The 24444-nt window shown below is 40.6% G+C and overlaps 1 protein-coding gene across 1 annotated transcript; it reads right to left on the bottom strand.

The window, feature by feature from the left end:
* Positions 1-1575: 1575 nt before the first annotated feature.
* On the bottom strand, positions 1576-21214 carry cacna1sb (calcium channel, voltage-dependent, L type, alpha 1S subunit, b). Its single transcript, XM_034209041.1, has 45 exons — positions 21033-21214; positions 19638-19743; positions 17473-17612; positions 17176-17309; positions 16866-17018; positions 16322-16527; positions 16093-16196; positions 15536-15681; positions 15381-15459; positions 15130-15290; positions 14810-15035; positions 14515-14722; positions 14286-14406; positions 13174-13288; positions 12943-13042; positions 12776-12845; positions 12219-12351; positions 11968-12097; positions 11825-11884; positions 11406-11512; positions 11226-11313; positions 11017-11124; positions 10836-10888; positions 10599-10745; positions 10129-10330; positions 9865-10023; positions 9499-9609; positions 9338-9421; positions 8720-8767; positions 7628-7654; positions 7408-7533; positions 7249-7314; positions 7042-7133; positions 6795-6954; positions 6559-6686; positions 6335-6431; positions 5637-5739; positions 5451-5552; positions 5225-5358; positions 3581-3706; positions 3288-3484; positions 3129-3199; positions 2713-2759; positions 2555-2629; positions 1576-1866 (listed from the first exon to the last, which is right to left on the bottom strand). The coding sequence occupies exons 1-45, from the start codon at positions 21212-21214 to the stop codon at positions 1576-1578; spliced, it is 5523 nt and encodes a 1840-aa protein (XP_034064932.1).
* Positions 21215-24444: the final 3230 nt, after the last annotated feature.

Raw genomic sequence — 24444 nt, 5'->3', positions numbered from 1 at the left:
AATCTGCTTTTGACTGCTTTGAGGTGTTTTTGTTCTCCCTTTAATTGAACATAATGCAGAATGCACCTTGCTGCATTACTTTCCGTTCCATAAGTAGGAGTCTGTGCTTTGCCAGGCAAGACTATTTTTAAAGGGTCTCAGCTTTCACACTGTAACTTCTGCTGGGGGCGATTTACAAAGCATGCGTTTATCTCCACACCAAGTTTCCCTTCTATCATTAATTAGATTTGTATTTACAAGAGAAAACTCACCTGTGTTGTGGATGTGTGTTCTTATCCATTAACTGCTTGTGTTGTAACATGTCCATCTATGGTTGGATTCAGAAAAAAACTACTAACACAAGCAAATGTTTTTGATCATTTATTTTGTTTGCAATGGTGAAAACACCAGTGTAACATCAACCTAAATGGCATATATCCAGAAAAGGAGAGTCGAGGTTGTGCTATAATGTTGAGTCAAAGAAAAGTGTGCAACAAAGTGTGTGCATGGCAGCAAAACACAGGCTGATCAGAGGATAAAAAGTCCTCTGTATGGCCGGTTACTGTTCGCATCGAGGCACAAAACATGACACAAGTGCACTTAAATTATGCCCATGTTATCAGTGATATAAATACAATGTGTTATAAGCCTCTGAGCTGTAAAGCTAAATCCACCATACTCCAGGTATGCTGAAGATACATTATCTGTACGGGTCAAACTTCAGTAGGTGTCCCTAAGTCAGAGGTTTGACATGTATGTACATGAAAAACACTTACAAACGGCAGCAGTAGAGTGACTTAAAGTGACACTGCTTCACCACAACATGGATTCAAATTAAACAAATACCCTATTACAGATACACATTTGGATACTTATTTTGGAGATTAAATGTGCCCCATATGTTCAACATTAAAAAATGTGTTTCCTCTATAAAATCTGCTGTTGCCAACTGCACATTAGGACAGTGGTGAGCAGGAGAAAACGTGGTAAACCTCAGTTATTTAAGATTAAAATAGAGCAGGCCTAACTGAGCAGAGGACGCTGCTTTACCAACAAATAAAGAAATGCTTAACTTGCATTTGCATAGTAGCACCAGAGCCTTTTTAAGAGTGTGAACTGAATGCAAGATGAACATCTCTGGGCGCTCAGAAACTTCCCTTCTGTCCTCACTGAACTGCAGCACACTAAAGGTGGCTGCCTGTCTTAATTCAGCGGGTTGTATTAGTCTTTAGTGAGGCCCTCAGCTCACTCACATAGTTGTCCCATCAGTCATATGGAATGGATAACCTCCACAAACGCCACAAAGAAAGAAGTGCGTCAATCTGTCCACTCTGAGATAAGATAGTCTTTTTATTACTTTCAATACATCTGAAAATTAAGAAGATGTTTCAGCATCAGATGTATTGTTTGTCCCTGGTTGAGTATCAACCACACTTGATAATAAGTTAAACCTGAGCCAATATGCCTTTAGGCCTTAAGCTAGGCTAGTAGATACAGACTGTCACAGGGGCAACAAGCTTAGTAAAGCTCGGTGAGGTGGAGCCACCTGCAAGTGTTAAAATCCAAAGTTAACCACATTAACTCGAGAGCCATCCTCTAAACCTCGGAGTCGGCCTCCTTTACGGAGGGAATCTGGGGGATGGGACGTCTCTTCCTCCTCACCGCCGGATCGGGCCTTCTGGCTCCCTGAGCTGCCACGGGGGGGACTGGGATGGGACGTCTGTTTTTGTCAGAGGCGACGCTGCCGGCGCGCTCGCTGAGGATGCCCAGAGCCACGCTCTCCATGTCATTGACAGATGTGTGCATAGCATCCGCCATCTCCTGCCTAGCAACAGAGGCGAAGCTGGGGTCTTTGGCCAGGGAGGACAGGCCGCCCTGTGCTAGAGCCTGGAAGAGGAAACAAGCAAATGTTTAAGCTTGCTTAAAAATTGACAACTTTTCTCACCATTATTGTTGTTACTGGTAATACCTGTACCAACAATCAACCAAAAACCCACAGGGGAGTTGTTAATATTAGGAACCACCTTTATTCTGACATTTCTGATTTTTCATTGGGCCCTGCGGGTGAAAGCATGCAGAGTCAGCTCCAGAACATCCTGCATGTGGCACAGTGAGTCTCTTTCACAAAGACACCTCGGGGGGAAATACAATTCAAATCATTTGCTTTACAGCTCAGCTTTGATTAATAGTGTTTCACAAATAATTTCCTACAATGACTACCCATTGTTACCATAACAATGAGAATGTGTTTCCAAATAAGTTAACACTTAAATGTTGCTTTGTTAAGTTTATTATGACCTATTTATCACAGCTCTAACAGCAAATCAGGACATTTCCTGCTAAAAGGAAAAGAGATGGGCAGTCGGAGATCCTTCCCTTATGTTATTATGTATTTTATTAATTTTGTATTAATAATGGAGAAAAAGAGGAAAGTAAGAAAGATTATACCTAGGTCCCTCCCATGCGGCCTCCCAGCGAACATCTCCTCCCTCAAATAAATGATAAACCTAGAAAAGAGCACTTGCTGAGTCATCCTCAAAGCTCACGTATCGATGACTGATCCTTTCTCACTTACCTCCTGGACCAGCTGGTCTGCAGCCGTATGGGAGCTCAGACTCTGACTGTCACCATACTCAGGGTCATAGGGGAACTGAAAAGAAAGATATGATTCTATACTTAATATCTAAATAAAATGTTATTCAGTGGTTGAATCAGTCTCCAATAAAATAGTACCTGTGTTTTGTCTGTTCTCACAATGTAGTTCCAGGAGCGCAGGTTTCCTGAATAAAGGAAAATAAATTGAATTGCATGATTTCTACCTCTTTGGTACCGGATTTCATGTGAACTTGATTTGCCTATGTGTAAAGTAAAGTGCCTGGAAAAGTAGTATACAATACACCAAACACAGTATGTTGTTTGACCTGTAATCAGATCATATGTTTTTTATATTTCCCACATACTTAAAGAAAAAGGTTTTCATGAGGCCTTGTCAATAAGGGAAATGTTCCAAGACTTACTAGCCCTTCATAGGATTATTGACTTGTTGTCTGCGTTGGTCTCAAATCATCTTTGTGTTTTGTATTTGTACTATCTTGTTAGCAGCTTCTAGGGGAAAGAACGATTGATTATCCAAATACTTTTTTACGTACCAGGCTCTGCCTCACTGTGATTGTAAAAGTCTTCGGGACTGCCTTCTCTGCCTTCTCTGTCAAATGAAAACCTGGAAGACAACATGAAGGCTCAGACATATTCACGCTGAGCAGATGTCATCTGGTCTCCTCGATAGTTTGGAGTGTGTTTGTACTCACTCTGCGAAGGCGTTGTTGTTAGTGTTGCTTTTTGGGAAAAATTCAGTAGTGGGCTCCAAGGCAGCAGAGTTTGGTGGAGACTCCACCTGGCTCTCGGAGAACTGCAGGGGCCGCTGGTTGGTCATATGCTGGGCCTGAGTGCTGACCGGCTCAGAGGAGAAGGAGTCCACCCGGTTACCAAACAGACCGTGAGAACGCTAGAAAGACAGAGCAACACGAGACACAGATTATCTAATTGACAGTCACTTCGTTTACACAGTATTTTACATCTGTTCTGTGGCAGTGTTTGTTACCTGGTAGATTCCGTCTTCTGTAGCCTCGTCCATGGCTCTGTCCAGCTCTTCCTCGTTCTGCAGGTCTCCTGAAATGGCCCGGTGCATCTCTGGAGCGACCTCATCGTCAATGCTCCTCAGGCCCGCCTAAAATAACATGGAGGATGTGAAACATGAAAGGGCAAGAGGCTCACAGCAGGGTGACATGGCCATTTCTACTGATCATAATGCCATTGTTGAGGTCTACTAGAATAGATTTACATTGTTCAATGTTCCAAACTCACATTGGTTTCTCATACAGCATCTCTGCATAGTATGTGTATTCACTCTCTGTCCTAAATGGCTTGTTGGAGCTCCTGCCCCCCCCCCTCCCTGTGAGCCCACTGTGCTCTGATTCGTCAGCTCGCCCACTCTGTTCTGATGAGTCCACCACCGTTACAGCGGAACATCAGTGATTATGTGTTACAATGGCGTTTGTTAGCAACCAGAAAATGACACCAGCAATGACAAACAGATGAGAATGCTGCGTGGGGTCTGGGTGCCGTGTTGGCGGGACGTTGTGGGGCTCGCTGCTCCGCCATGATCCGCCCATCTCCGCAAGATGAGGCCCCCTCCGCAAGGTGAGGCCCCACGCAGTTTGCATGATCGGCCTTGTAGGGACGGACCGCCCTGGGTCTGCGAGACAGCCAGACACCGCGGAACTCAGCCTGAGCATACACTCACAGCCAGGCTGTTCGCCACACAGTTCGCCACACACTCACAGCCTGCGTGAGTGTGTGTGCCGGCGAAACTCCGCGGAGTAGCGCGGCTGAGAAAAGACAAGGCTGAGTGAGTGTGTGTGAGGAGCTCCACGGATTGGTCCATTTGGACCTGGGTACCTTTACGTCACCATACTCAGGAAGAAAAAAAATGGAAAAAGAGAATTCTCCAACGAGGCGTTCTGGGGCAGCATAGACAGGTCTTTTCTGTGTTAGAGTTTTACTCGCTACAGGGTGTACTTTGAGGGTTTGTGGCTCTGCAGACCGTTTACATGCAGAAAAAGCTACATAACACACAAGGGGACGGGTAATAACCAGAAAAGAAAAGGAAAGATGAAATTATACTATGATATTTTCCAAATACTATGAGTTCTTTTTGACTGATCTTCATAATTTTCTAAAAATGTACAACATACTAAACAATTTTGTTTTCGATATACATGATTTTGTTTTACATTTCAGATATTTACAACATAGTAAACTATGCCGTTTTTCTCATATTTTCGACATACACTATATTTATACACTATACTTTGCATATTTTTGAAATACTATACTATTTCATTTTATTCAAATTATTTCGACATAAAATACTATTCTATAGCGTTATACTTTATATATGCTACACTATGTGGATTTGTTTAAATGTTTTTAGCAATCATTGCTGTCACCTTTTTCAGATTTGTAGACACACTATACTATTTTTTCTTTTGGAGATACAAAATTCGATTTTTATAATGTTTTTTTGAGTACCATATTATGACTTTTAAAAAATATCTTTCAACATATACTATTGTTTGGTAAACCATGTCATCCTATTAGAAAATACCCTGCAGACACTTTAAGGAAACAATATGCACAACAATTAGTTCATAGCATGATTTAATTACTGATAATGAGCGCTCACCTGGATCTCTGGGCCGGAGGCGCTCTTTTTACTGGGTCGGTAGCCGTAGTACTCCTCCTGGCGCTTCAAGAACTTACGGAAATGTTCCTGGAGCAGGAAGGTGGAGTAGAATTTCCCCACCGTCACCTCATCATCTGTAACCAGGCAAGTCATAGAGCTGTCAGTGTGCAAAATACTGGATCATTTTCTAAAGGTAAAATAACTTTATCTATAAAGATAGACTCACCTCCCATAGGGGGGATGACCTGGTCCAACAGTTTCATACTGGTGCGTTTCCAGATGGATTTTATAATGGCTCTCAGCTCCTCATTGGCTTGCTCAAAGTTACCTGCTCAGAAGAATCCATAAAACATTTAATAAATGATACTACGTACATCAGGTTGAAGCAAACACCATTTCCAATGCTCTGTACCTTCAGTTTTGATTTTGAGTGCAGTCCTGACGAGAGCGAAGAGGGTGGCATTAAAGGTGACGGTGCCATCACTGTTCAGAGGCATGTTCATGCCAGCCAAGCGCTGCGGACAGGAAGTAGAGGGAATTTGGGCACCGGACAAATATATAACAATCAAATAATATTTTTTAAAGTATCAAAAACATATATATATATTTTCTTGTTTATAGTTTTATTTAAATATTCATATTAACACCACCCTATTTTCTGTTAATATATACATATTATTTACATAATTTTTTAAGGCTCTGACACTGTTAAAAATTATATTTATTCATAATTTAAATCTAAAAAATATAGAGAAAAACATAAAACGCTACTGTGCCAAACCCTTCTTGTGAAATACTTAATCTTTAAAAACAATATATGATCTTGTTTATATTATTAATACTTTATTCACATTAATTCACTGCTTTTCTTTTGCTAATTTAATTGATCCAAATGTAAACCTTGTCTTTTTTTTTAAATGTATCATGTATCATCAATAAATAGAGCAGTCTATTTTTGTGTTTTGTATATGTATTTGCTAATTTAGTTCACTTCCTATCTACAGTGATTTTAATGCATTGTTAATGATATCAATACACATACTTAAAACCCTTCTAGCTGCTTTTCTGATGAGTTGTATTTATATGAATGCACCATGTGTCTGTATGTACCTTGCATGCAGCACGATGAGGACAGAACTTTCCAAAGCCCAGTGGGGGCTGGATGCTTCGCAGCAGCGTCACAACATCCAGATGTTTAATCCTCCCCCTGTTGGATCAGAGAAACATCTTACCATAATTTAAGGGACACCGAATGAAGTATGGCCTATTTGTTGTGCAACAAAGCATACAAAAATGTAAAGATAAAGTTTCATGAGTGTTTTTATTTTGCTTACGTGGCTTCAGGGTCATATTCAGCCCAGATTTTCTTAAACTCGTCCAGATGGTGGGGACCGAGAAGAGACCAATCACGGGTCAGATAGTCAAAGTTGTCCATGATGACAGCCACAAACAAGTTGAGGATCTAAAATTCAATTACAAATAAAAATAAAAGTATTTTATAGTTTTAACCATTCGGGGCAACGGGGATTTCTACAATAAAACAACAGATCCTAATGCTGCTGCTGCTCACCAGGAAAGCACAGAGGCAGTAAAAACTGAGGAAGTAGAAGACAGCAAAATTGGACCCGCAGGTGAACTCCTCTCCTGGCAGGAAGTCAGACTTGGGGTCACACTTCTTCCCGTACATTGAAGCCATCATGACCTCTTGCCATGCCTCTCCAGTAGCACACCTGCATATATACAACAATGAGAGTTTGGCTCAGATTTGGACCTTTCATCCAGAGCTTTTCACCAATGATCCCGGCTTAGAGACTCACCGGAATAACATCAAAACAGCCTGAGGGAATGTCTGGAAGTTGTTGTTGCGGTTGATTTGGGTGCCATCCACTAAGGATACCTTTCCAAAGATCTGAAGAGTTGTTAAAATCCAAGTCAAAATCGGTGACAAAAACAGAAACTTGTTTTATACTAATAACCTGCAGAGTTTCAAATGTTTAATCAGGAAAATGAAAATTCTTGAGTACCTGCATCCCAATGACAGCGTAGATAAAGAAGAGCATTATGATGAGCAAAGCTACATGAGGAAGAGCCTGCAGACACAAACACAAACATTTAGGTTATTAAAAGCATGTTTAAAGTGAGATACACATTTTAAATTATGTTATGACCACATTGTGACCGACCTGGAAGGACTTGATGAAAGTCCACAGTAGATTACGGATGCCCTCCGAACGGTTCAGCAGCTTGACCAGACGCATGACACGGAAAAGTCGGAAGAACGTGATGGAAACTGACGCATTTTCAGATGCCTAGGGAGAACAGAAATCCAGAAGATTTAAGAAAAACAACAACTTAAAGAGCAAAACATTGCTGCTGTTTGATACTAATTAAGTTTAGGCTTACCGCAATAGCTTGCAAAGGATTTGTCTCCTGCAAAAAGCAGATGAAAAGATGATATACTGTAGTGACTTTTAGGGTTATGTTTGATAGTAGTTATAATATCATTAAAAAAAGGCACAGAGCAGACATGACACTGTCCTGTTAAACATTATTAAAGTGATGGTGTGGGTTACATGAACAGGGATTATATGAGGTACATATCACATAATACACAGTCAGTGTATTACTACAGCACATTTGAAGTAAAACAAATAGGAGTAGCTGCACAGAGAAAAGCTATTAATTGCTCTGGACTGGAAAATCAGTCAAATTTATTTTTAGCCACCTTAAAGAAAGGCCAACATAAAACATATTTAAGTTTATTCTATCTTTAAAACATGTCCAATGCTTTACCCAGCTGTCAAACTAGGAACTGAATTCTTTATATCACAACACTGTTCACTCTTCAAAGTCTCCCGACATGACCCGAAAAATTATTCTAGCTAAATTACCCGTGTACTGTTATTGTGGCATTTTTGTGACTTTGGTTAGCTTGGATTGACCAAAAACAGCACTCCTGTCCATATCTCCAAACTGGGCGTGCTAACGGCAATGTACTGGGTAACTAGGTAATACACTGACTGTGGATGAATACCTCATACAACCCCTGTTGATACAATCTGAACCATCCCTTAAAGGTATGATTTACAATCACAAAACACAGTTAAAATTAACTTAGTTACAAAGTTACAAAGCCTCCAGGTCTTAGTTGCTGAAAACTGCAATACCTGACTCATGCGAAATTCTGTATATATACACTTAATTGTCAAAATATAAGGATTACAGTCATTCCAAACACCATTAATACTTGCAATGCTGATATATTCAGTGTTCTATACATTTCGAGCCATACTGGAACACAATATATCGAACATCTTGAGGTCTTATCTTACACTTGCTCTGTAAGATTAGATAGACCCGTAGGGACACAGATGTTTACCATGAAGTTTGAGCCACACACGGTTCAGTAGTATTACAGTTAGTAGAGAACATGGTGGAGTGCTCACACAGCAAGACTCATGCAGCAGTGCAGTGCAGTGAAGTGAAGATATTTACAGCACAGCCATGGAGACAGTACAGTCCTCCACTGGCGGCCAGGGCACTCTGTGGAGGATAGACAGACGAGGAGTGAGGTGTGTGGAGGACAGAGGGATGACAGGGAAAAAGGCAATAAAAGAAGAAAATGAAAAAGGATGGAGGGAACAAAAATGTCTACAGGCATGTGTTTGTGGATGAAAAGGTGAAAACAATGCAGTGAAACAATGGAGAGGAAAAAGTGACTAGGAACAAAACCATTGTGCTGTGTAACATAACCACAAAAAATACCATTAAAAACCCTATATTGATGATGTGCTTCTTTTTAGTTTTAAGAACGCAGACAATACACAAACGTTCAATGAAAATATTGTTATGGATAATTGTGGGAATAATGGGAAGTGCTTTGCTGATGATATGGCGATGCCTCTGAGGTTGGGATGGAAATGGCTAACGACAGTACTGACCACATCTGGTGAGTTGAATAAATGTATTCAGTCATTTCAAATCGAATCACACTACTGACCAGGAATATCTAACTCAAACAACACTAGGGACTTTCATATATAGCACCTGCAATGAGAATCTTTTATCTGTCGAATTCATTAGATTAGATCATAACGTATCATTCATACTCACATCGACTTCGCTCAGTATGACATCAACTACACTACCAATAACGATGATGAAGTCAAAGACGTTCCAGGGGTCTCCGAAGTAGCCCTGTACAGACAGAAAAGTCGTTGCTGACACTGGGTTGGGTGGATAGACATTTGAATCACAAAGTGTGAAATCATTACCCTCGCTTTGAAGGCCATGAGCTTTAGAATCATCTCCACAGTGAAGAGCACGGTGAAAATCATGTTCAGGATGTCTGACAGCTCGGTCACATGGTTCGACTGGTTACAATGCTGTTCAAAATTAAAATGAATATTACTCAACATGGTACAAGAGTAATTTACAATAGAAATGATGGTGAAACCTGCAAACAGATCTAAGGTGTAATTTGTTTGAATGCAAAGTAGATTTTAATTTAATAAACAAAACAAATCATTTAGAGCACCCTGAATATTAATACTAACACCCACATCCAAAGACACTGAATATTGTAAGAAACCTCAACAGAATCGCAATGGTTTTATGTTGCACAACTTGAAAATACATACCTGCATCCCCAGACACAATGTGTTGAGCATAATTAGGAAGAACATGAGGTATTCAAAGTAGCAGGAGGTGACAATGTACCAGACTCTGTACTGATTCGGGTTTTTGGGGATGTAGCACCTCAGAGGTCGGGCCTTTAGGGCGTACTGCACACACTGACGCTGAAGGGAGGCAGAAGGTAGGTTAGGAGAAAAGATCATTTGTCACTTGACTCACTATTGGACACTGACTGTCCAAAATGAAATCTCTGAGGTTCCCTAGCGTACCTGGTTCTTGTCCAGCTCACAGTCCTTATACTCCTGCTCGCCCTGCTTCTGGAAAGTGACAATGACAAAGCCCACAAAAATGTTCATCATGAAGAAGGCGATGAGGATGATGTAGATGATGAAGAAGATGGACACATCCACGCGGTTGTTGAAGACAGGACCCATGTCTTCTTCGTCTGAATCAATGGCTCTGTATAACAATCTGGGAAAATGGAGTGATGTTGAGAGATGATAGGAAATTGACGGGACACAGATCAAAGATCAGAGATACCACGAGGCTAATTTGTACAGATGAATTGTACTGTATAATTCAATGCTTAAAAAGGATATATTGCCTCTGTTACCATCTCTGGCTCCAGGAAATGGAATTACTTCCAACTCAATATTAATGTATTAAGATAGTCTGCTTTCCACATATAGGATAAAGGAAAATACAATTCATCAAATTAAAAAAATGATGCTTTGCTTACTTTGGCCAGCCCTCAAATGTTGAAACCGTGAAGAGAGCCAGCATGCCATTGAGCACATTGTCAAAGTTGAAGTTACTGTTGAGCCATTCTCTCTTTGCCAACGTTGTTTCTTGAAGGGAATTCTCCATGTGCTTTACAAAGTATCCCCTAAGAGCAGACAAGGAAAATCGTTACTCTAAAATAACCTTACATTTTTAATAGATTAAATCTCAAATATGTAAAAGATGTTTGCCTTACTGGCATTTCTCCTCCGTCATTTGCGACATGTCTGTGCAGCTGTAGAATTTACCCTAAGACGAAAAACATAGGGACATGTTTATTACATTTCCAGCACATAAACTTTACTTAAAACAGATGCATTTTTTATATATGACCTTTACAGTACATGAAGTGTCAACATCATCTTTTAAAAAGTTACCTTGAAGAGTTGCACCCCAATACAGGCAAACATGAAATTCAGCAGCATGGTGACCAGGACGATGTTTCCGATGGTTTTGATGGCCACAAATACGCATTGGACCACATGCTGCCATTAAAGACAAACAATGACCACTTTACTGTTTAATACTTAGAATTTAAAAATGTTTAAGGCTTGAGTATTACTGTATTTCATAACGTGTTTTTTACCTTTAACCCCTTGGCTCTATTGATAGCCCTGAGAGGCCTCAGCACCCTCAGCACCCTGAGAATCTTCACCACAGAGATGGCACTCGACCTGAATAAAACCCATGATAAACAATCCTCTTTATATGGGATGACAATATTTATGATCGTTATCTTATATGGCAATCCCAAAATGTTACTCACTCCATCCCCATAGAAAGCAGGGAGACTGTAACGACAATCAGATCCAGGATGTTGAAGGAGTTACGGCAGAAGGAGCCTTCGTGCATGAATGCTCCATATACTGTCATCTGTCAGTCAGAAACATAGAGTCACACTCAGAATAATTAACACATTTGAGTGTAAGCTTTTCTTTCAGTCAGAGGAACGGGTGTCCCATTGATAAATACATTTGATGGTCTGACTATTCCAGCAGGTATTGGTTGTGATGGTCAGTCAGGGAGTTGGCTTACTACTTTGCCCCAGACTGAAATACCTCAACACATATTTGATGGATTTCCATGACACGCTATATATGTATAGATCTGTTATCTGGTTCCTGGACTTAAAAGAAAATCAGTCAAATCTAAATAAGGGACAACATGAAATAAACTGCACACTACCTTCAGTACAATCTCAATGGTGAACACAGTTGTGAAGACAATGTCAGCATAGGCCAAGATCTGGAGAAAAAGCACAATGATTGCAAAAAATGTAGCCTTCGTTCAACCAATGATGTCCAATTTGTAGTGGTAGACCTGGTTACCTTGTTTCTGTAGGACTTTGGGTCGATGGGGTCCTCAGCTGCCAGGGAGATGGAGGAGAGCAGGATGAATAGAAGGATTAAGTTGGTGAAGGCAGAGGCGTTGATGATCTTGTAGCAGAGTTTACGGAACCTGGATGCAAACAAATTTGCAAATACATGCAGTCACCAGTAAGTTCAATCAATTCACTGCTGTGTTTTTATGAGACAGTATGAGCAAACTGGGAAATAAGTTCACTAGGTCTGGTTCCTACTTGTTCTGAGGGCCAAAAACAAAAAAGGAGCTGGCTTCGGGCAATGGAACGGCTTCCTCCTTCAGCTGCAGATCGGCCATCGGTCGGGGCCGATCGCTGATGGGGATTGCAGGCTCTTCCTCCTCATCATCACCTACCATGAGGAAACAAACAGACTAAAATGATATGGTGAAATTACAAATTGACATATTAGTTGTAGTTATGTTGCAGCACTACAGAAAAGTATATAAAGGCAAAAATGCCACAAATAAATGTAACTAATATTTTTAGAAAAAAAGTGAATCTCTCGATACTGATTCATGTTAAAGACTTTATATGGTCACCAGAGAAGTGTGAAAAAAAACCTAATTTTAGACTCGGCTGTAAACTTGGCTCAGTCTAATTATAATGTGGGCTACTATACTTATACTGTAACATAGCCAAGAAAGCAGCAAGTGGTAAACAGGCAGTGTAATGAATATGAACTCATGCGATCAGTGACCTCCTGCAGCCACAAGTACATCGATGAGAAATGTGAGAGATTTAAGAGCTGGAGATCCAAGAAAAGTAGAAGTTACCTGGAAAGTCATCAGGTGGGAATGGATCTTTCACTTCGTTGACATTGGACTCAAACTCGTCAATTTTGAGCTGAAACAATACATACATATATTATAGCTACTTATGCCCCTGATGAATATTTAATTGCCAATAGTAATAGTTCGATAGGCTTCTAGATAACACTCACCTTGGCTGTGGTGGAAATGCATTCTATCTTGCCTCTCTGCTCTGCCAGTTTCTTAGCTATCCTTTCCCTCTCCTCGTCAGTCTTTTCAGGGTTTTTGGACCTGAGTGGCAGGAAAGAACAAGAATGGAGATGGGATAATTTAACAATGAGACTGAGCAGATCATCACACTTAGGTAGCCTATGGTATTTTGATTAAATGTGCTATATAAATAAAACTTGATTTGATTTCACCTCATTAGCTTTCTCTTCATCTTCTCCTCCGCCTTTTCTTTCTGAGCTGAAGACAGACTCTCAGCCTCTGCCAGGTTGTCGACGGCGATGGCCAAGAAGACATTGAGAAGGATATCTGATTGCGTTAAGCTCAGGAAAACAAAAACCTTGTTTTTAACAACATTGTTGATATGAATACAAGTTCTGGTCATTAAATTATTATTATTATTATTTTTAATGTTTTTCGGATTTCGGATTTTTAACACCACATTCCAACGTACAATCCAATCACCGAGCTTCAACCATAGTTGAGGAACTTGGGTAATCAGTTCAGTGGGTGTGTATCTGTTTCCGGTTATTTTATTTTGAAATTCAGTTCCTGACGGACGTCAAAAAAGCCAGAGGTTATAGAATATTAAACAAATAAATAAAAACAAGGATAATTGTGTGTTATTGATGAGTAAATAACAGTGTGTTATTTAGAAAAGAATAACAAGTTAGAAGGAAAAAAAGATTTAAAAAATACAGATTTCAGTATTCTGAGGCTCTGAGCCCCATTTCTTTTCCTCGCGGACGGCAAAAAAAGTCCGACATTATACGATTTAAAATAAAAACAATGATTGTGGCTTGATATCGAGTAAGAACATGTTTTTATGAACCACACAGCTTCCGGTCTTCCAAGACCCGACCGGACAAAAAGACGTGTTGCAGGCACGAAACATACTACCAATAGAAATACATTGCTTTTAAAATCGTTCTGTGTGACACGAAAAAAAGGGGAAAATCGTGTTGGCGAACACGAACCAATAGATTAAATGTCGTGACTATAACACGAAATGCCGTGAGACTGGGTTGGATAGTCAATCGGTCAGTTGGCTTACCACTTTGGTCCGGACGGAAATATCTCAACAACTATTGGATGGATTGCTATAAAATGGTTTACAGAAAAGTACAATACCCAGATAATCTTTGCAACAAACTAATCTGTACTGTGTTGAAGGCTGAAAGCAAATATTAGCATGCTAATGAGCTAACCTAGCATACAGCTAAACTACTACCATGCTACACAAAGCGTACTCTAAAGACCCTCGGCCTTGTGTAATCCTTGAAGACATTATAAGTGTGAAGGATACAGTTTCCACAGACAAAGAGGACGATGAAGAAAATGGAGACCAAGATGCCAGGAAACACAGGCCCTCCATAGGCCATTATTCCATTGTACATTATTGATGTCCAGTCCTCTCCTGTTAGGATCTAAAAAAGAGCCAAGTGTTACAATTATGATCAAAATCCAACAAGGAAGTTTAACAAAAGCTGACATTGATAAGAGTTTAAAGCAAAGCATCAATGAATCAGCCTCACCTGAAACACGCTGATGAGGGCCTGAGGGAAGTTGTCAAAGTTACTGCGTCTGGGTCTGTTATCGGTGAAGTTGAATTTCCCCCCAAACACCTGCATGCCCAGAAGTGAGAAAATTACGATGAAGAGGAAGAGAAGAAGGAGCAGGGAGGCGATGGAGCGTACAGAGTTGAGGAGTGAAGCTATAAGATTACTCAAAGAGGTCCAGTACCTGCAAAACAGTTGGAAGAAGACGTTAAATTAAATCTAATCACAATGAAGCTTATTTAATTGGATCCTTGATGGGAGAATGTCTTACTTTGTTACTTTTAGGATCCTTAGCAATCTTATACACCTGAGTACAGAGAAACCCAGGGGAGCCACGGCTCCTGCAGAAAACATGATCATCTCTACGATACCGCATAGCACCACGAAGAAGTCAAAGCGGTTAAACAGGGACATGAAATAAGCTCTCGGACCCAGAGCATACATCTTCACAAACATCTCGATTATAAACAGCACCAGCAGTAAACGACTGGCCACATCTGTTGACATAATAGAGGAGAGAGACAAATGATGAAGAAGGGAGCAATATAACTTATTTACAAAAAAATCCCAATGACAAAATGATTGAATCACCTTGTAGGGAAGTGAGTGAATCTGACTGGTGGTGGTGCTCTGTTGCTATGGTCAGGGTGTTGAGGAGGACGAGGAACATCACTAGCCAGTAAAAGGACTTTGTTTTCACATACAGAAGGCACTTCATCCTAAAGAAACGGTTCCAGCGACGGGCCAGGCGGCTAAGCACAATAATAATCATAGTTAACTGTGCCCGGTCTGCATGAATATTGCATTTAAACATTCATACATTTACGTATCTGCAGACTTACTAGTAGTAGACGACTCGACTCTTGCCTTCCATGTCATACAGGCTGTCTTTATCAGGATCACTGGTTAAAGGCAGGAGTCCTGACAACAGAAAAACTATTGTCATTTAACAGTGTCTCTAGATGAGATGGGAGCTAAGCTGGTTTATAACACTGACCTTTGCCCTCTCGGTCGGCATCCAGGATTTCAGCGTGAGTGATCCACTCCATGTAGCCATTCACATCTTCATCCAGCTGCTGCCGCTCTCTCAACTCCTGAAACTCTCCTCGTGACCTGGCCTTCTCTCGCTCTTTAGTAAACTCTCTGAGTGAAAAGACAAAGACAAGTAAAAAAGCAAATTGGGTTATTTTTGATTGATTTCGTAGTGACATAGTAAAAAGTAACATGAAAAAATACACAGAAAATGACACAAAACAAATTAAAGATGTTATGTATTACATATGGTGTTAGTAGGGGTATTGTACGTTTCTGTGTGCATGTATGAAAGTGGAGTAAGTGTGTCGTGTATTCATGTATGGATAACTGTGAGCAGAGTTTGAGAAGGTATGTGAGAGGAGGAGGTAAATAAGTAAATTAATAAATGTTTAGTGAGGGAATGTTTGTAGGAGGCAATGAGTGCTTTTTTGGTTGCTTATTTGGTTATTTGTAAGCTTGTGTGCACACAAGAGGCAAGATACAGACTCTAAAAGGAGAAAATATAAATATATGGCTTACCCACTGAGCACGCCCAGAACCAGATTAAGCACAAAGAAGGAACCCAGCAGAATGAGGGGAACGAAGTAGACCCAGGGCCATTCATTTCCCATGGCATCATTAACCTGAAAGACAACTCTTGGTCAGACACAATGTATTCTGCTCGTTACACTTTAGGAAACATTTTACGTTTTTGATGAAGAGATTACAACTGAAAAACAACTGAGAAGATGTTCAAGCAGTCACTGACCCAGTAGAGCACTTTGGTCCATCCCTCCATGGTGATACACTGGTACACTGTAAGCATGGCAAAGCCAATGTTATCAAAGTGGGTGATGCCATTGTCAGGACCCTCCCAGCCTGGCCGACACTCAGAGCCGTTGATCATGCAGCGCCGACCGTTTCCTGCCTGAGCACAGGGTGCAGGCAGCTCTGCTTCTGCTGTGGAGTAAATATCTGTGGGGAAAAAGAGATCACGTACATATCATTTTGAATGTCGCTACAGGGAATTAACTCTTTGCTCCATAGCTTCTCTTGATAACTGGACTTAAACTCCCACTGTACGTTTTACATTTATATTCAATTTAATATGTTATAATCCATTCCTTGCACATGTTATGTATATATAATATCCTGCTGTATATTTTTGTTATATTTTCCACATATATTTTTTTCTTTTTTAATGCTAATTTATTTAAATTTGAAAAATGTTTTTTTTCTAGTCTTTTAATTTCTCTTATGTACATTGCATGGTCTTTTATGCTGCTGCAACGCATACATTTCTGTATGCATACTTGTGCCGGTGTAATAGCAGGTTTTATGCATTTTGCACTTGAAGAGCTCCAGTCCCATGATGGCATAGATGGTGACCAGTAGAAACACCAGCAGGGCGATGTGCAGCAGAGGCAGCATGGCTTTGAGGATGGAGTTCATCACCACCTGCAGGCCTGAATGTGAACAATAAAAACAAATCATTACAAAAGCACAGGAAATCAGCAGTGCCTCCAGAAATCTGACTTCACATTAACATCGGTTCCATATTGATCACACTGTGTGACATGGAATTCATTTTGAGCATTTTTGGGTTTTAGAACAGGCTCTTACTGGGGACCCCAGAGACGAGACGTAAGGGTCGCAGCACTCTGAAGGCTCTCAACGCCTTCATGTCAAACCCTCCACCCTTCTCCACAGGCACATCTGCTAACTTATTGATGGTATCCAAGGCAAAAGTGAAGAGACTGTAGGAAAATGTTATACAACCATAAGCGCCTACCAAACAAAAATGATGATTCAGAAGAACAACAGTACAGTTTTGGTATACTTGTAAGATATTACATTTCTTATGTGGTGAATGGGAAGCTGCGGTAAAGATATCCACCTGCAGCTCAGAGCTCATCTTACCCCATGAAGACGATGACAAAGTCCAATATGTTCCAACAGTTCCGTAAATAGGCGCCGTCATGAAACACGAGCCCATACGCCACTATCTTCAGAAAGCACTCTAACGTGAATACGATCATGAAGATGTACTCCAAACTCTCCTGAAGCAAGACAAATAGAAACCAAGACATCACATTTAATAAATCTCATTAGCTTCAGGTTCAGCTATCCACTAAAGTGTTGGATATTGGTGTAAATGACATGGTTGGCATTAAAGCATCTGCTAGGAGGAACAGCAGTACATGTTGCTAGTATTAGACAAACTCATTAGCTTTCACAGACTTTTGGTTAATATTGATGTAGATTACACAGGAGCAGATGGTTTTAACAGATGGCTGGCCCGTGAGGCACATTATAATAAGTGAAACAGCCACAAGTTAGCGATCTTTGCCTGACAGTCTATCAAGAAGCAACTGTTGCCAGTCTTTGTAATGCTCAGTGCATTGTCGGTAAACTGATGCACGAGTAGAGATGCAATGTCCGCAATGTCAGAGAACGATATTTGTCATATCAAAACATTGCATTGCACATTATTTGCTTATAAAAATAGATTGTAATTGTCTTTGTTTACTATTAATTGCTGACATTACACACGTGTTGTAGAAGTAAACACTGTAATATGTGAACAGAAGCATAAGCTCACAGACTCCAGCCCGAACTTCATGTATCATCAAAATCTGAGGATTTACTCGAGGAACAGCATCATATGAAATATAAATTATTTACTGTTTATTTTTCCTCTGATCCTTTTGAACAAACCAGTTCAATCAATTTTGTCTGAATCATTTAGCAGCAGTCACCAAGCCCCAAATCAAATATGAAAGAGGGTAAACTTACGTACATTAACAATAATATACATTTATGGACTAAAACTGAAAATGATATTAGATTAAGCGAGGAGCAACAAGTAGAGCTGTGCTTCTACATTGTACTGTATCAATGTTCCAGACATCCTATTTAGTGTAAATGTGTCTTACATAAGGCAACATTTGTGGACTCTACTGTATCACCTGCGTCAGAGGAGTGTCACTGCCTGGGCCGACCTACTTCTAACAGCGCAGGGGAGTGAGTTTACCAGCTCTTCTTACACCTTTCACCTCTGAGGAATGGCACAGTCAGAAGTAAGGAGTATTTGGGAGAAGGCGAGTGGGCCAAAGCAAAACTATTAAAGAAAGGCGATCAGTTTCAGGTTTGACTACTAGATGAATTTGACTGTCAGTCAGTGGGGTTCCAACTAAATTGATAGCTAAAACCTCGTAATGTGTGCAGTTTATTGATTGGATGGTGGAAAGCACAGGATGGCTGGCTAAAGGTGATATATATTGACATTTGAGCTGGATGTCAGGCATCTTAGAGACAGCAGTTTGCATATCAAGTCTCCCACATGGAGCCTCCTCAATACCATAACATCAGTGTCAATACAACCTTGAATATCTAAACATTGGCAAGGAGTGTGCTGTGCAAGAGCAAATGTATATACCACAGAAACACTTGCATTCGTTCAGTCAGCCACCTTCACTACATTTCCCGTAGCTTCACAATAGTAAATTGACAAGCAAACCATGAACACTCGTCTACATAGAAAAAACAAGCTCAGTTTTAAAGGATTATATACATATATATATGTATTTCAACTGGTTTTGGGGTAGTTCAACAGAAGTATTCATAAGAAAACACAACACATAAAACATTTCTTAAAGAATCATATCCTTTATATTGATAGTTAATTATGCTGCTTTTGTACTATTATCAAGTCAGTTTCTGATCAGAGAAGGATGACCTCATCCCTGTTGGATGATTCACTGAGAGCACAGTTGTTCGATGACATGTTCCTCTGAACAGATGGGAATCCAAATAAAGAACTGAGTTGTGAATGGAAGCATTTCAATTGGACATTTCAGACCAGTGACGAGCTGAAACTCTTAGATATGAAATGTCTAAATTGTTCTGACTCAAAGCACTCATATTAATGTGTTTATCAGCTGCACAGTCATCGACTGGTCATGGCAAAAATAATGGAGACCATGAGCAAATTATTTAGTATATTTTCCATATTTAAAGGCCAAAGCTCCTCATAAAGTAATGATTCATACATGAAAAGGATTTGTGTTCACACTCATACTCACCAAGTTTGTGTTGGTGTTATTACTGTCTTCCTCAGGCATGGGCAGGAACACAGCCAAAGCAATACAGTTTGCAAAGATGGTCAGTAAGATGATGTACTCAAAGGTTCTGGTTGTGGAAACTCAGGATTATAACGACAATACATAACAAGGACAAGTAAACATCCAGTGACCCTCTCCCAGAAAAGACAATATTACTAAAGGTTTGGAATAGTTCATGATATCTGAGTTATTGTGTACATGTTGAGCATAACACAACAAGGAAGGAAACACTACTATACAATGAATTGTACTATTCTTTATCCATGTTTTGTGAATTAATGTAACAAACTAAATCAGATCAATCAAAACACTATTTTTACATGAATCAGAACCTCTAAAAGCTGCCTGAAACATCATCCCTGTAACAGCCCATTGGTCACAGTAAATGTAATCTGCTGTGCTGCTTCATTCTCGTCCATAGGGGGCTCTCTCTGAGAATTCCCCTGCCAGGTCAGCATCATGTCTCGCTGTGATGTCGCAGGACAGCTGCACAGCCCAAGAATATGGCCAAAGCATTTAAACACAGACAACTTACCAGGAAAACAAGCTGTGATGTGAGCATGTATACTTTTAGAAAATAACAATAAGTAATGGACAATTGTATTATGTCCATTTGTGTATTTTTGCTGTTAAAACTGCACTCATGCCATGGGTTACAGAATCACATACCAATGTGATTTAACTGTTGTAGTAAAAAACACACAAGCTGTGTAAATACTTTCTGTGAAACTGTTATCACTGAAAATTCTAATCATTTACACCAGGGTATAACATTCTGTCCTATAGGGCTGTCTGTCCTAGGATTAATTTGATTAGTGTATTCTATTTTGGATGTAAAATATATATAATCCAGGAATGGACATCGGTCTAAAAGCAGGAAACCCCCTATAGGGGCCATAATCACTCAGCAGCCTGCCTTGTGTTCAGGCTTCAAGCGTCAGTGAGTGCCAGCGTGTCAGAGCGGCTATTTCCACATTAAAAGTAGAATGTCAGCTATCAGAAAACTAACGGAGAGCTTCATTAACTGCTTCTATCTGCCACATGTAAATAGATTGGCTTAAGAAGCTCCCCAGGTGAAAATGCAAGGGGCTACAAACTTGACTCTGACACAGGGCTGTCAGATACATAACAAAAGTCTTAACACGTTAGGAATCGCCTTAACACAGATTTAAATGAGACTTGGCTTGTGCATGTTTAACACAGGTGGACTTCACAGCTGATAATGCACTGGCCTTCAGACACCTAATATGTTTAGCTGTCAGTGTTCCCAACCAGAGCCCTACATACCATTACACACACACACATGTCTGTATAATGTAGGCAGGTGTGTGTGTGTGTATGAGATATAAAGGATACTTCCACTCCACAATGGTGATGCAGGCCTTGCGAAAGGAATTTTTTAGGTTAAAGAGGAAGAGGGTTCTTGCTGGACGAGGGTTTCCTCCTGTGGCCTGTAGCTTCTTCAACTTTTCCCTCTGCTTCCTCTTCAGCTCCTCTTCATTCATGATGACCAGCTTGTCATCCGCATTCGACGCCATCTTGACGCCTTCACCCGAGGCCAACTCCTGTAGAAATGTGTCTTCTCACAGTATAATCCCAAAAGTGAGGCCCTAAATATCTCCCCGTTGTGAAGGCCCCTGGGTTCCAAAACCTGCTGATCCTGTGCACTCCCCCGCCGCCCTCGTCCAGCTCTTCCTCTGATACTGTCTCCCTCGCGCTGAGCCACAAGCCTCTCCTCCTGGCTGAGGGCCTCTGACAGAAAAAGCCCCCTCGGCAAGGAAAATAACAGGAGCCCAGAGTGGCAGAGGAGCAGTTGGCCCATAGTTTAAATTTAGACTATGAACCACTGACAGGCCATGCTTCGGGATGGTTAAGAGGGTGGGGGGGGGAGGGGGTTGGAAGGTGTAAGATGGGAGTAGATGAGATCAAGGGGGTTGGAGCAGGGCAGCAGTGGCAGATGGGAGCACGGAGAGACATAGTTTGGGGGGGGTCTTGCAGTGGCAATATATCACCACTAGCCCCCTGAACCTGCCATCGCTTTCAAAACATACTCAGCTGCTCTGCTGCTCGGTGTGAACACTAAACTGTGAATAGTTTGTGAGTAGAAAGTAAGAAAAAATACACATTGATGTTTTCATTGTGGCATAATTCAGGTGGAAATATTTTTTTCCAGAACCAAGTAATGAGATCACTTGAGATTGTCAGCCTAAGAATTCCAAACTTTCACAGCGTTTACACGTTCTTAATGTGAATCCCTTTTGCTATACATTTATAGCTAGGTGATTTGGAAAATAACTCTTTCATTTAAGCAGTTTTTAACATGGTTTATAACGTGTTGTTGTAAGCAGATATTAGCTAATATTGTAAGCAGCCAAACATGTGCTAACAGATTATTAATAAGTACTAATTGTTGACAAATACCGTATAAAAACATGTCCTTAAATGTCCTCATGTAGGTGTAGAACAAATACATTAAAGTGTATTATAAATCATTCATCCAATCAAATATTTATATAGCTTTGAATCACTTATTAAGAACAATTAACGTTGTAAACGATGTCAACATATGCTGTAGAAGTCTATAAAATATATCTTCACCAAGCCCTAAATAAATTAGTTTGATAATTAAAGTTAGAATATCTTGTGACTTTTTAAAATGACAACAAAATCGTCACCGTGACAGAGGTGAAAGTGTTGAAAGTTGTCCACCAAGTGTGAAGACTCATTTAATGATAAAGCAATGTTTGTGTAGAAAAGTGCAAGCTCAGAGCCCATAAACTGTGAACCCAGGGGCCTATACTACGAAGCTGGTTCAACCTAACCTGGATATGTTTGAGTTAGCCGGTTGGCCTAATCCAAAACATACGCGCTGTCGCTAAACTGTACTACGACGCTGGTTATCAAGTGGATCGATCAAGCCAGCCGTGTCCTATCTAGTTAGGTGCGCGTTCACATGAAAGGGGTGGTATTTGGAGCATTCGACCAATCACAAACATGGAGAAGCATACTGACAGCGCAGCGTCATACTTCCGAATGAAAAGTCAACTATAATATTAGATAGGCCAGTGGTTCCCAACCTTTTTTGTCTTGTGTACCCCCTGAGCCTTTTGTACGGTGGCCCTGAAGTGCAAGACACCACAGCATTTCACAAAACACAACAGCATTTCATAAAACGCTACAGCATTTCAGAAAACACAATAGCATTTCACAAAACACAACAGCATTTCACAAAACGCCGCAGCATTTCACAAAACACTACAGCATTTCAGAAAACACTACAGCATTTCAGAAAACACTACAGCATTTCAGAAAACACTACAGCATTTCAGAAAACACTACAGCATTTCAGAAAACACAACAGCATTTCACAAAACACAACAGCATTTCACAAAACGCCGCAGCATTTCAGAAAACACCACAGCATTTCAGAAAACACTACAGCATTTCAGAAAACACTTCAGCATTTCAGAAAACACAACAGCATTTCAGAAAACACCACAGCATTTCACAAAACACAACAGCATTTCACATTGGACGGAAAGGGTATTCCTTTAGGGAGAACACTTCTTGTTTATGATTGGACAGAGCCAGCCAGAGAAGCACTGCTTTGATTGGTTGTTTTTGCTGCCAGTCAATAAATGACGCTTCGTGATTGGTCAACGCCCGCCAATATGTCCCAACCGGTCCCAACACATCAGCTGTTAGCACACACTCAGAGCTCACAGCTCCACATATCTGTTCAGAAACTGGACAAAAGTTAAACATACAAACCACAGACTGTCTATGTCATGGCGAATACAGTCGCTGCTTTATTTATGTCTGTATGACGTTGTTGTGAGTGTGGACGGAGCAGCTACAGGTTAGTTTAGCCTGATGGATCCGATTCCATTCAGAAAACACGCATTTTAAAAGCTTTCCGCCTGCCGTCTTGTCTGCAGACTTGTCAAAGCGTTAATTCATGGTTTTTACTAACCGTTATCAGTATGTAGTTGCTTCGGCATCACGTTGAAACATGTATTACAATTAAATCACGGTCAAATATGTTCATTTTGTTGTAGTTGGTATCTCCCATTTGATTTACATGGAGATACTTCCCGCCCCCTCTCCAGCACGTCTGGTTTGAATGACAGGAGCAAACAGCTGACAGCCGCGGTGAAACTCGAGCGATTAGATCGATGCGAATATTGGGTAGTCTACCATAGTATTTACATGGAGATAAGCCCCTTAAAAACAATGAATTAATAAAGCATTAATTATGTGTTTACTCCTGTCATTCAAACAAGACGCTGGAGAGGGGGCGGGGCGTATCTCCATGTAAATCCTATCGGAATCGGATCGATCAGCTAAACCAGAGCCCTAGAGAGATAGGGCTCTGAGCTAAACTAACCTATAGCTGCTCCGTCCACGCTCACAACAACGTCATACAGACATAAATAAAGCAGCGACTGTATTCGCCATGACATAGACAGTCTGTGTTTTGTATATGTTTAACTTTTGTCCAGTTTCTGAACAGATATGAGGAGCTGTGAGCTCTGAGTGTGTGCTAACAACTAACGGCTGATGTGTTGGGCCAATCACGAAGCGTCATTTATTGACTGGCAGCCAAAACAACCAATCACAGCAGTACTTCTCTGGCTGGCTCTGTCCAATCACAAACAAGAAGTGTTCTCCCTAAAGGAATACCCTTTCCGTCCAATGTGAAATGCTGCGGCGTTTTCTGAAATGTTGTAGTGTTTTCTGAAATGCTGTTGTGTTTTCTGAAATGCTG

Source organism: Gymnodraco acuticeps, unplaced genomic scaffold (genome assembly GCF_902827175.1).
Source record: "Gymnodraco acuticeps unplaced genomic scaffold, fGymAcu1.1, whole genome shotgun sequence".
NCBI classification, from domain to species: domain Eukaryota; kingdom Metazoa; phylum Chordata; class Actinopteri; order Perciformes; family Bathydraconidae; genus Gymnodraco; species Gymnodraco acuticeps.
The sequence above is the reverse complement of the archived record's forward strand: the minus strand, read 5'-3'. Positions and strand labels throughout refer to the sequence as shown.

Coding starts and splice junctions, on each gene's coding strand:
- cacna1sb (XM_034209041.1), bottom strand. CDS start 21,214: ATGGCGTCGAATGCGGATGACAAGCTGGTCATCATGAATGAAGAGGAG. Junction 14,407..14,514: donor CCCTCATCAGCGTGTTTCAG/GTGAGGCTGATT, acceptor GCTCTTTTTTAG/ATCCTAACAGGAGAGGACTG. Junction 7,534..7,627: donor ATCCTTTGCAAGCTATTGCG/GTAAGCCTAAAC, acceptor TGTTCTCCCTAG/GCATCTGAAAATGCGTCAGT.